The following is a 13,230-nucleotide window of genomic DNA, read 5'->3' on the forward strand; positions in this document are numbered from 1 at the left end:
TATAAAATCACATTCGGCTATAATGTTATAAATAATACTATATTGAGTGGGTATAATCAAGTGTTGGTAATATTTCTTTCCCCTCAAACTTATATAGAGAAAATCAAAACCAGGAAAAGAAAGCAAAAAGAACCTTTAAGCCATTTAATGGATCCCAGCTGTTAGCATTATTTATTGTAATTAATATGATCAAATAGCAGAACACCAGTGACTTGGAATTCCTTACAGTTGTGTGTAATACTGGAGCCAATGCAGGAGCTGATGTCCAGACACAAAACCTACAACCTCAGTCCCCGAGACTGCCTGAAGACCTGCCTGTTTCAGAAGTGGCAGCGGATGGTGGCTCCGCCAGGTACGTTCTTGCTCTGCGCTGTCTTTCTAAATGTACTTTTGGAAGTTTCTTCTAAGGATGAAGAGTTCTCAAAATGTAGAAGATGACCATATATTTATCAGAAGTTGGACATAGATACATGACCATATTTTAAAAGATTTACTTTTTTTAGGTATATGTATGTGTGCCTACTTGAGTGGAGCATGCAGGTACCCACAGGGGACACTGGATCTCCTGGAACAGGAGTTATAGGCAGTTGTGAGTCACATGATGTGGGTGATGGAAACTGAACCTGAGTCCTGTACTAGGGCAGTAAGCATTGAGCCATCTCTCTAGTCTACTTGAAACTTTTGAAGGGAAAATATCCTTACGAATTATTTATAGACTCCTTGTTGTCAGTGTGAAACCTGAAGCTGGGGGACGTGAAATGATTAGCCCGAGCTAGAAACCCAAGATCAGAACTAGGGATTTCTGTGTCCTGATCCAGTAACTTGTTCCATCCCAGAGGAGCAGGCTGCTGGCTTCTCAGGGCCATTTTTTCATTAGCTTTTAAGATGAATAAAAATTATGAAAAAGAAAGAAAGAAAAACAAGGGAGGGAGGAGAGGGATGGAAGGAAGGAGCGAGGGATGAGAGGCACATCAAATTTGCTCTATTTTAAAAGATATATCAAAAGCTGCTCTGATCATGAGGACAACAGTTCCCCTCACTGTCCTAGCCTGCAGTTTAGACCCCAGAGTCTCCTGCTGGGCTCTGAAATTACCGCTTCAGTCTCTGTTAATTGTCTTTCTACCTAATGTATTTTTCACCCCCAGGCTGGTGTCGAGCCTCACTGATCACAAAAGCAAATGTATCCATTCGCTAAAATTCATTTTTTTATAAAGAGTAATTATTAACATGAGGCACATGGCTTTCTGAATCACAAAATATAATGGTCACTATCTACTAGTAATTGGCCAGGGGCTTTCTATTAAATGAATGCAGAAGATTTAACCAAGCACACACATCGAAATCTGAGAAACTAGGCATCATTTTACATGAAATAGTTGCATCTCCATCTTAGGGGAATTTTAGACTTTTAGAATATTATTTTTTCAAGTATATTAAATGTATTTAATTTGGCTTTATTTTCTCTTTTAATATAATATGGGGGAAAAGCCCTCCATTCTCTCACCAAATGCTTTGAGCACCTGTATTTTCCAACTTGCACTTGTATAACTCATTGTTGATTCTTTTGTTTATTCATTTGACATGCTAAGAACCCACCAGGCAGCAGGTGCTGTGCTGCCACTGGGGTTACAGGAGGGAAGGAAGCATGTTGAGTCTTCACAACAGGCTTGCGAGATGCTTATTCATGTCCCTATTTTACATCCTGAGGCCTGGGGTGTAAAGCAGTAATTTGACAAAGTCAGTCTTGTAGCTAATATGTAGAGTACTATGTTGAACACAGGTTTCTGTATCTCTAAAGTCCGTGATTTTTACCACAACTACCCGCCACCAGTGCAAATAATGTGTGTGCACTTTGGAGGCAACTACCCTAAATTTCATGTACTTTGTTTATGAAAAATCAAACTCATATTCTTAAGGTCTAAGCAAAAAGATTCTGTCAGAGGTAGACCTGGATATCTCTGTGACCTCAGAATGGCCTCCTCCAGAGCAAGAGAGATGGCTCAGTGGGGAGAGGAGTTTACATGCAGGCCTGATAACTTGAATTTGATCCCTGATCCCACAAGATGGCAAGAGAGAATGGACTCCCAAGACACACACACACTGAATTAAATAGATAAAAATTTAGAATGGCCTGTTCCAGCATGCCTCCAATCTTCATGATCTGCAACAATTCTGCTTCCTCTTTCTGTCATCTTTTAGAATAGGCACTCACAGGGCAATCAAAAGTTACAACAAGTACTTTGTTGAAAAATCTCTGAACATAAAGACCATAACATTTATGACAGAAAAGAGGTGCAGATAAATAGAACCATAATTCCATCTTGTTCATGAAGTCAAAAATTACTCAATGAACTCAATGGTCTTTGAAATGAGCCTTATTAAGAGGTCTCTCCCCTTGCCCATCTATCATAAGCACCATGGATGGATGTTTTAAGAAAATGTCACAAGACCCACTCATTAAGTTCCAATGTGACCCTTCCTCATCCTCCCACCTTCAGAAGCACATCTCAGATACTGTTGGGAAAAAGGATGCTCTTATCAGCCATTGCAGATTTATTCAGCAGCTCTACGGAAAAGGAATTACCAAAGATTTATAAATGAAGAATATAAGCCAGGTGTGGTGGTGCACACCTTTGATCCTGTCACTCGGGACAGAGGCAGGAATATCTCTGTGGGATTGAGGCCAGCTGGTCTGCATAGTGCATTCCAGGCCAGCTGGGGCTATAGAGAAACCCTGAAACACACCACACCACACACACACACACACACACACACACACACAAAGGATATAACAACCTAATTAATTAGTTGTTGTGAATATGAACTAATATCATAGGAAACAAATAGAAATACATTGAGTAAAGCTCAATATAGAACAGAGAGGCAAATAAATAAATAATACTTTCCTTATTATGTATCTCTATGGAGCCTCATATTCCGTGTAAATATTTACCTCTTCATTCAGGTCCAAATTTTTTTCTATTTCCAAATACACCTTTCTTGAAGAGGTCTAGGTTCCCTTTGTTAATATGCTAATTGCATAATATTGAGCCATTCTTTCCAGGAATCTTTAAGTTAATAGCATTTATAAACACCAGGATCCTAACCATTAGGTACTCCTACATAGCTGAGAAACCCCAATCTGCAACTGATTGAGTTCTCTTTATGTTTGGAATCAAGGTGCAGTAGAGGTAGGTTGCAATGTGACGTGTCCAGTAGGTGCCGCTGTGGCAAGGTGGTTTACTAACAACTGTCTGATGTGCCTCCTAGGGTCCTTAACATCATTGCTTTCTTTGCTATGAAAGATAAAGTAGGCCAGAGGAGAAAACGTTCTCAAATTTTCTGATGCTAAAACTATTTTAAACTCAGTTATGAAAGTGAAACCTGCAGCTCACTCTTAAAGTACTATTAGTGAATTACAGACCTATAATCAGAAAAAAAAAATTAAAATTGTATAGCTACATACAAAACAAAACAGTTCCACACATTTTGTGCTAAAAAAGAAAACAACTCTCTTTTATTCTTACTTATTTTTTTAGTACAAGAAAAAGGAACCTTTTACATAGTTCAGTCTTTTCAATGTATGAGAACAGCTCCATTAAAGGGACAGTACACAGAGGGTAGCCCTGGTGCTTTCACCCTGGACTGATCCCTTTCCCCTCTTTTCATATTGCAGCAGAACCCACAAGGCAACCGACAACCAAAAGGAGAAAAAGGAAGAATTCTACCAGCAGCACTTCCAATAGCAGCGCAGGGAACACCACCAACAGCACAGGCAGCAAGAAGAAGACACCCGCGGCCAGCCTGAGCCTGTCCACTCAGGTACCTGTAAGTCTCGCTTTCCTTTTAGGCCTGAAACCTTGCCTTTGCCCATTATCCTATTCAAGGGGCTGTAATTAGTCACCGAGCTTCAAGAGGGAAAAAGGAAGGGAGGGAGGGAGGGAAGGAGGGAGGGAGGGAGGGAGGGGAGAAAGAGACGGGAAGGAGGGAGAGAGGGTGGAAGAGAGGGTGTTCTACAGTATGGAGGTGGTAAGGGGTAAGGCAAGGACAGGGTGGGTTGGGTGGTAGGAATCCTACCATGGTAACGTCCTCTGCAAACTAGGAATTAGTAAGGAATATTAAGAGTCCATGCTGTGATGGGACCTGAATTAAAAAGCCGTCAGAGTCACTGACAGGAGATATAGCACTTAAGGTTTAATGAAAGCATCACTTAGCAGCATGCCTGGTGGCATATTAAGGCCTCTCAGCAGCAGCCACTAGAGACCCTGTATGCCACTGGAAACTGGCCCCCTGAGCTCTAGCCCCATATTGTAATTTGCTTGAGTCTTCCCAGCATGGGCATCCCCTCTTATTTGAAGACCCAGGTAATTAACTTGCAGCCACTAAAAGTGCAGCTCACTGGATTTTGCTTAACACATCTCATTAGCTCATGGGAAGCCAGTCCCTGGTTTGATCAACAGTTTTGACTCCTGACCCCTTTCTTTCATTTTGGGGGCTGGACAAATGCCACTTGCTATGGGGATTTAACGGACCTCCAAAACTGGGATTCAAGAGTATTCCCTGAAGAGGCTAGACTGTGCAGGGCTTTCTTCATCACCCCTTGATCCCTCTCAAACTGAACCATGTCCTTTCCTGACTCTAAATTCCAGAGCCCAGTATTAGGCTATCACTTTCAAATTCTCCTGTTCTTGCAAACACCTGTCATCCCTTTCCCCTCCAGCCACGATTCCTTGTGGGCTCTTCTCTGCCCTGGTTCCACCACTGTCACCAGGCAGTTGACTCTGCTTTGAATCCTGACCCTTTCTTGGTGCCTCATGGGCACCTTCTAGATTTGACTTCAGGGCAGTGTCTCTCATCTTCGGTCACTTGCCTCCACCAATACTGCCTGTTCTGACTTCCTCACCTTCCCCTCCATCTGTTGACCTCATCAGCCTTGTTCTGATCCTGCTCCATCTCTTTCCAGAAGAGTGGACTTTTGTCGGGAAATTACTCACTTGCAAATGTACCTTTCCAAATCTGTCCCCCACCCACTTTACCCACTTTCTATTGGTCAGTTCTTTTGAGACAAAAACAAGCCCAGTACCCAATGATTGGCCAAGTCTCTGGGACTCCCCTTATCTTCCATAGACTGGGGTGGGATTTCCACATTCACTGCATTAGAGAGAGGGGTGTCATGGAACTAACAGCCACCCACCAGAGAAGGAACCATTTGAATTTTAAGACTGCTAAGAATTATAATCCTCAAGTAATGAAACAAGTTCTCAAATAATCCTGTTTCCTGAATGAGACTTTCCAATCCCTTACTCCTGAAGGTCAGGGGAGAAAGAAACCGGAGGAGAAAAATTTGTGTCTTTTTATTAAGGCTCAAAAGCTGTGCTTGCTCCTGGTTAGATTGGAAAATGCCTGGGTGGAATGGAGAAAACAGCCCAGTGTAAATGAATGGTCTGGAAATGTCTACATGCGTAGCCCGTGAATTCCTCCAGTCCTGGGTTTACAAACTAACATTTGTTAGTTCCCTGTAGCAAACAAGGCAAGTGTACTTCAGAGAATTTCAGAACTGTGACATAGCTACTAAAAGGCATAGAAAGTATAGAAATCTAGGTCAGTTCAACAAGCATTCTCTAAGCCCCTACTGTACACCGCATTATGCCAGGTACTAGCAATACCAAGGTTAAAAGTATTGAAAAACAAGACCAAGGAGGCCCTGTCCTGAGGAGCTCACTGTTTAATTTAGGGATGACCAAGAAGTTCCCTCTTTTGTGCTACCTCACATCTTATCGTACTGAGAAAGATTCTGACTGGTAAAGAGTCTGTGATGTCTCTCATGGATGTAAAAGTAGAGGAAAACACCCGTGTTACGTATTTTAATATACCTGATCTAGGTGGAATCTTTTCAATTTTATTTTTTTAAATCACATAATTTTTTTCCTACTCCATGATCCTCTTGTTCTCCAAACAAAAATGACATTTTGGGAGAAGATCTCTGTGTCAAGGCATTTTCATGAGCATGGATTGTATGTGAGCAAGATACCCTTAGAGATGGGGAAATGAGATTGGGCAGGACCCCACCCCATGCAGTGAAAGGTATTTTCATTTAATAGAACTCACAGGTGGCCCAGAGAGGCAGAGAATCGAGTTAGGAAAATATGTAGACTCTTACGTGTCATCATGTTAAACGAATGTTAAAGAGGGACCATATCTTTTTTAATCACTGTCTTCTAAATCACCACTATCTTAACTGTTTGAATAGAAGTGATACCTGCAGGCATCAGCTGCCTGGCCCAAGGACTGCAGTCCTGGTCTGCAGAGCTGCTGCAGCAGCAGTGGATATGTGTATGTGGCCAGGACTAGGGTTTAATCCTTGGATTCTGCTTCTCACTCCATGAGCAGGGGCTAGGAGCCATCCCGAACTGCAGCCTCAACCCTGGGAGGGATGGAGACCTGTGTCATTCAACAGCAGTGACCCCTTCTGGCCAATTTAAGGAGAAGCATTGAGGGGCCCTGAAAGGAGTCACTTCCAGTCCTCCTCAGAGGTTGGTGGTCCTTGCACGGGGGATTAGTGAGCAGGAATGGGCAAAAGCTGGTGGTTCCTCCAAGCTCCCAGCTCAGGAGCAGAGGTCAGCCTCAAGGGGAGCCGAGGGCACGTGGGCTATGTTCAGGTGGAGTCCTGTTGTTTCCAGTGGGATGCACAAGCTGGAGACCAATGTGGCGGGATTTCCAGGACATGGGGGCTGGGACGTGCAGTTCACATCCCCTAGATAGCAACAGCTTAGAATATGCAGCATGGCTCCACTGTGTGAGGACAGGTCAAGAGAGAATATCACTCTCCTTTCCTAAAGGTACAAAAGAACTTAGTTAGATCTGCATAAAATTTTGTAAGTGGCCTCAAGTATCTATGTACATATAAAGTCCTTGGTCTTTTTATATCAAGATACCTGTCAGTTGTATAAGTACCACCCCACACACAGACACACATACACACACACAGAGTTTGTATCTAAGGATATTTTTAAAATAATCAGTAAAGCCAATGTAGCATTGCACTGAAACTTAGCATGCTTAAAAACACCTATGTCTGGGCATCTTTTCCAGTTAGTCCTAAGAGGAAAAAAAGTTCTCCACACATATTGCAAGCCTATGCCAGAGCTCCATAGGACTGGCTCTAACCACCACTCTCCTACTGTTTTTCTTGCATGAACGTCATTTTCTAATACAGTGGACACATCTGCAGTGTTGGGACTTTTCTTCTAAAGTCATGCTTAAGTTGCCTGTGTTTTCCTCCTCTGTTTTGCAAGCTACACTTAACGTCCTCACACTCCCAGCCTCTCTCCATGGCCTTGGAAACACAATACTAACATAGACTCACATGGTTCTAATGTCTCTTTATTACCTGGTGATACTCAGCACTTGTTTTCCAAGGCCTTCCAAGTGTGTTCATTAACCCTTATTGTGCGCTGGCTAATCTTCCTCTGTTCTTTCTACCTCTTTTCATTCCTGATCGTAAGTACGGCCTCCGAATTGCCTGCACCTAAGTGGCACGTCTTTGTCCACACACCTCAGTGAGCGATATGGCAGCTACTCAGCTAACTAAAGAATGTTCAACTGGTCTCTGTGGTGCCCACATTCCATCTAAAACCATGTCGTTCCTCTTGGCAGTCAGAAAGACTGTGTCTGTTTTGCATCTCATCTTAAGAGTCCTCATGAGTCTCCTCATTTCTGTGTGTCGTTTCTGGCTCTTTGTTGCCTAGTAAACATTTTCTTGGAAGCACCTGGCTCAGCCAGCACCCTTATTAGCACCTTTATTACTGAGTTAACTAAGTTCACATTTTAGGCATTTACTCCATCTGGGTCATTTATCTTTAAAATCAATTTCATCAGTTCCCAAGAATGACTAGTCAGAAAACAGTTTGGAAACATGTTTATCATTGCATCCAAATAAAGAAGGGGGACAGGGATAAATATAAAAAGCAAGGCTTTCCATCCCCAAATAGACCAGGGCTTTGTTCAGCAGTCACCATTCAAGTTCTAGGTCAAGTTTAGATATCAGAGAACCCCGCTCCCTTCTCCAGATTCTATGCAAAGCCACCCAAGGAAAAGAACTTTTGCCCAGTTGTCAAAGCATTTTTCTGAATTAGCCTCCCTACCAAGAGGTAGACGCTCAGCACTTCAAAGCAAGCTGGCCTAGCAAGGCCTTTTCTGGCTTCCTGGAGACTGATAAGATGCTCTCACTCCTGAAGTCCTGAACTTTCAAGTCAAATACTGCTCAGAACCTGTCCAGAAGAATCTACTTGACAAGTGTCCTGTCAACACCATGGTCACCCATCAGCCTCATTTAGTCCCCTTTAAACAGAGAGCCTGGAGCTATGTATGCCCTGTGTGTATATCTCCACCCCCACCCTGGGACTGGGCTTTTCCAGCTGCGGCCTCCCTAGGAACTCCCAGCCATAGTAGGTGGCTTCCTTGTTTGCATGCAAGGACAATTTGTACTTAAAGAAGTGATTAGTGGGATTCTTCCTGCAGCTTCCATTTCTGATAACTGCCAGCTTCATCAGCGTAATTATAATTAGCTCACTCTTCATCTTCCTTTTATGGTACCAGCTGGACGGACTGGTTCTTTTTACTGTCCAGATTGGTAGCAGGGTTGCCTGTGTGGGGATAGGTGACAGGCACCATGAAATAACAGATGGTAAATTCAGGGCTTGTTGGCAATCAGCAGGTTTTTGCTAATGACTTAATTAGCTATGCAAATTGTCAAATCAGTGTGAACATTGTTTTTATCGAAAACTTTACCTAAATTAATTACCATAATTAAGTAGCAGAATGTCAAGGATATTGGCTGCATAAAAGGGCCTGGCTGAGTAGGGAAGAGAGAGATTCTGTCCTCAATTAAAATGTATACCATCCTGGGGACAGAGAAAATACCATTTGGAACTCGTTGCGTAAATATTGCAGAATGATACCTTTACACGTGTGTCCCAGCTCTCCGTGAATTTGCAAAGCCCCTCCAGAGAGAAAGTGGCAGATTTTTGGAGGTATTGCCATGAGCCCAACAAAAGGTTCTACAGCCCTCTCAAAAGTTCCCCCAGGTCAGCAAGTTCAAAGCGTGGATTTTTTTAATTTTGAAAAATCCATTTTTTTATTTCTGCAGATTGCTAGCATTGCCCGTTCTCCGGTGTCAGGCTGCGCACTAAGGACATAAACTCGCGTGGTTGTTACACATCAGGAGGCGATATTTATTTCCTGTAGAAATCAAATATGCGTCTCGGCCCCCGACATTGAGACTTGACCCAGTTGTACAGCGCACACGAGTGTGTCTGTCCTAGGTGCCCCAAGCTCGTCCCACTGTTGTTTTAAGCTGAGCTTCTCTCTCCCAAGGTTTCCCTGTAATAATGTCAGCTGCTGTTCACAGGATGTGATGGTGGTAGGAGAGCCAACTCTGATGGGAGGTGAGTTTGGGGACGAGGACGAAAGGCTAATCACTAGATTAGAAAACACGCAGTATGATGCGGCCAACGGCATGGACGACGAGGAGGACTTCAACAATTCACCCGCCCTGGGGAACAACAGCCCTTGGAACAGTAAACCTCCCGCCACGCAAGAGACCAAATCAGAAAACCCCCCACCCCAGGCTTCCCAGTAAGATGGGCCAGGAGCACCAGAATCCGCTGCCGTAGGCCCGTTGGGGGTAGAATTCCAGTCTCAAATCTTTACTATCAGAGAGAAGAGAGGAGAAATTAAAACACACAAAAACTTTTCCATGCAAACATCTGTTTCTAAACACAATGGCCTGATTTCTTTATTGCATTTTTTTTTCTTTTTCAATTGAGAGGATCGTCCCAGGTAAGCCTCAGTGGGCCTTCTTACAAATATACCGGCATTGGTGTTAATTAGAGCCAACAAACGCTAACACACCTCCTGGCACGATCTAATCTTCCTGTTTCTGTTGAATTTCCTGTCCCTGTACCCAGTGAAGTCCAGGCTGTCTGTCCATAGTGCTCAGGAGCTCATTAAAATGCTGGACCCAACTACAGATGACTTTTTAATATTGTAAAATATTTTCTGCTTTTTGACTTGCATTTGAGAGTTTCTTGTTTCAGTAAAAAAAGAAAAGAAAAAAAAATCAGCTTTTGGAAAGTAATTTAAATCTTTTTTTTTTCCTTCGATTTTCTTCTTTTGCATTGGGCAGTAAGAGAAGGCCCAGTTAGGTGACTGATGGGCAAGCTGACAGTAATTGGTTCTTGCATCTGAGTTGTTTCAATTTAGCCCAGTGCTGAAACAAGGAATCAACGATAATGTGGGTAGATTTTATTATGTAAAAAACGACAGTTGGACCAGGTAATGTATGCATTTGTAAACATGCTATTGGTCCAAATATTTTCAAGCCATGTAATCCATTAATTTTGTGGGAAGTTTAATAAATCTGAAACTTTTTTGTATTCTTTCTTTTTGTAACTGTATCTGAGTTGACTGGGTTTCTTTTTTTTTTTTTTTTTTCCCATGGTATATCGCTTGTATAATATTTTGTAAATCCCTCACTTGGTTCTTTATGGGGACTTTTCTTTTGGGGCAATTCCAGTGTATTTATGTGAAACTTTATAAGAGAACTAATTTTTCCATTTGCATATTACTATGTTCCTCTACACGTGTAAAGACACAGTGGCTCCGTGTGTTATAAAACAGCTGTATTTTATGTATGCTTTACTGATAAGTGTGCCAATAATAAACTGTGTTAATGACCAAAATAAGTGACTCTGGCTGTTGATGTGAGCACGTGTATACTCATCTGTTCACAATCATGAGACCTGTAAAGCAGGTTCATTGCCCACTAACTTGTGTGAGACAGAGCACACTCACATACAGCAAGTCAATAAAATGGATGTTACCTACAGATAGGCAGTAGGAAAGGTCGGAAGCCCAGGACTCATTCCAGCTCATCCTCCTAAGCTCAGGAAAGCTTCCCAGGTCAGGCAGGGTCTCGACTGAACATGTCCACTTGCACTGTCTTGTCACTGTTGAGGCTTGGAGGTCTGATACCAAGGTGCGGTCATCTGTCAAGGGCCTTCTTGTGTCATACCATGGCAGGAGGTGAGAGGATGAAGGTGGGTAGATGGACAGAAGAAGGGAAGAATTGGAGCCCTTTTTATCTGGAGACGCTCCCAGGAGCATTCCTGTGGTAACAGCATTCATCCTTTCCTGGGGGCAGAACTCTGATGGTCTTGTCACTTCCTAAAAGTCCCACCTCTCAACAGTGCTGCACTGAAAAATAAGTTTCTAACACAGACTTTGGAACATTTGGGACACATTGGAACCACACCAGAGGGCACCCTGTTGCTGGGGCCATATGCTGGGACAGAGCCTAGAACCTCCAGCTTCTCCTCTATCTCAGGATACTGTGTTTCCAGTACATTCTAGTTATTCTTTAGATCTACAGGTGAAAAATGGGGAGGTCTAGGTTTGTTCACAGCTAGTGGTGAAGACCTGCACAGGCTGTCCTGTAGTGTTGGCATTTTTTGGAAAGTGTGTTTCCTTTATAAAAGGAGCCGGTGCACTAGTTTTGATAGACACAGCACACCCTCTCTGCTGAGCTCTGTGCTGAGAACAGCCTGGGAAAGCTAGGGCTGGCCAGGCTCCTGGACTTGTCCCCAAGTGGAGAGGCAGTGGCTTCTCCTTCTGAAGGTTTCCTCTAGGTACTACTGGAACAGCTTCTCACAACAACTCCACACAATAAGCATATTAACAGCCCCACTTTTACAAGTCAGTGTCTCTCTTTAGTATTTTTAAAGCTGCCTATACTGAGTATAGAGAATTCACTTGAGTATCTTTTATGTTTAAAGAACAGCCCTCATATTTTTCTACTTTTTACCAATAAGGAAGATGAGAGAAGAAATCTGTTATCATTTGTTAAGCGTGTATCACGTGCTAGACAATTTCAGTATCTCATCACAGCACATCTGGGGCTTCAAAATGGAAAGTAAAGGAGAGTATGTGTCTAATGAGATTAGGACTTGGGAGCATGGGATTTATGGGAGGAATGTCCTTTGGAGACACCATTAAGGGAATGGAAGACACAGGATGAGGAGGCACGTCCAATTAAGGAAAGCTGTGGACCTCTGAAGTCTATATCCAGGACCACTCAATGAGGGGAGAGCCTGGGAGAATAAGCCTCCCGACAAATACCTAGCCCCTCTAGAGCTAGGTATTTTGTGCACCTCTATCAAACCACCATGGGCTGGGGACCATGCCCAGGGTATGTACAGGGGGTGGAGGGTTGGGGGCTTGAAGGCAAAATAGCTCCCATCAGCTGAGGACAAATCTGTGGGAAGACAACGAGATGGCAACGGTCACAGCATCTTGGATTTTGTAAAGGACATCTGGGCAGGCACATCATCCAAGCTATTAAGTTAATTGCTGCTGCTGATATGCAATATAGATGGCAGAGCTGGGATTTGTATCTAGATGCTCCTAGACTATAAAATTTGGATATGTTTCTAGAATATCACATTGCCTTTCTCTAGCATTATAAAATGATTTAAATGTTGAGTTCACTGAGAGGCAAAGTCCCAAGAGCCTGCATCCCAGGAGAGAGAAAACACATATTAGTGCCAGAACTGATACTGAGTCACTTCTGTATGCTGGTCACTAAAGAGGTCACAGGTCAACCAAGATTGAAGATACTAAGGGTGACTCCACTTGCAGATACAGGTAAGTGGTATGTATGTATCAGGACAGAAGGAATTGATAAGGGTATCTTCACAAAAATATCCACAACATCCAAGGCAATTCATAGCCTGGACTCAACTTACAGGTGTTTTGGGTTTTGCCCCTCTCCATTTGTACATGATTCTTTACCAGAGACTTCTGTCTACATTTTTGAAAACATCACATGCTTGTATATGAAGCCTTGGCATATGCTTTCCCTTGATGCATGCTGCCTCCCGCAGCATGTATCCATGTAAGTAAGCAAAGCTGTTCATCTTTGAAAGCGTTGATTCTCACTTCTACCATGCCTCAGCAGCTGTCAGTCACCATCCCTCCAGTGTTCAAGGTAGACTTAGCTCCTGCTTCCTCCATAGGATTCTCCTTGCACATTTCTGTTGCTGTAGAATAACACCACTCAAGCTCTCTGAGTTTAATAATTTCAAACTATGTTTTTAATAGCTAACCCCTACCATGTATGGTAATAGAATGTAGTCAACAACTCCCAAGCAAGAAACCATGAAGTCACTATTT

The 13,230-nt window shown here is 43.0% G+C and overlaps 1 protein-coding gene across 10 annotated transcripts in view; it reads left to right on the forward strand.

Annotated features, from left to right (window-relative positions):
- The window catches only part of Ldb2 (LIM domain binding 2), a 375,355-nt gene extending 364,613 nt beyond the window's left edge, over positions 1 to 10,742 (forward strand). Inside the window, exons 6-9 of one of the 10 annotated variants that reach the window (XM_008826874.3) lie at positions 229 to 352; positions 3,677 to 3,828; positions 6,391 to 6,533; positions 9,410 to 10,734. In XM_008826874.3, the coding sequence (XP_008825096.1) occupies positions 229 to 352; positions 3,677 to 3,828; positions 6,391 to 6,495 (381 nt within the window). In that variant the 3' untranslated portion in view covers positions 6,496 to 6,533; positions 9,410 to 10,734. Of the gene's footprint in view, positions 1 to 228; positions 353 to 3,676; positions 3,829 to 6,390; positions 6,534 to 9,148 lie in introns of all 10 variants that reach the window. The other 9 variants (XM_008826877.3, XM_008826873.3, XM_008826875.3 and 6 more) reach the window with 9 other exon arrangements.
- Positions 10,743 to 13,230: the final 2,488 nt, after the last annotated feature.

The sequence above is a fragment of the Nannospalax galili genome, unplaced genomic scaffold (genome assembly GCF_000622305.1).
Source record: "Nannospalax galili isolate Female #2095 unplaced genomic scaffold, S.galili_v1.0 scaffold271, whole genome shotgun sequence".
Taxonomy (NCBI): domain Eukaryota; kingdom Metazoa; phylum Chordata; class Mammalia; order Rodentia; family Spalacidae; genus Nannospalax; species Nannospalax galili.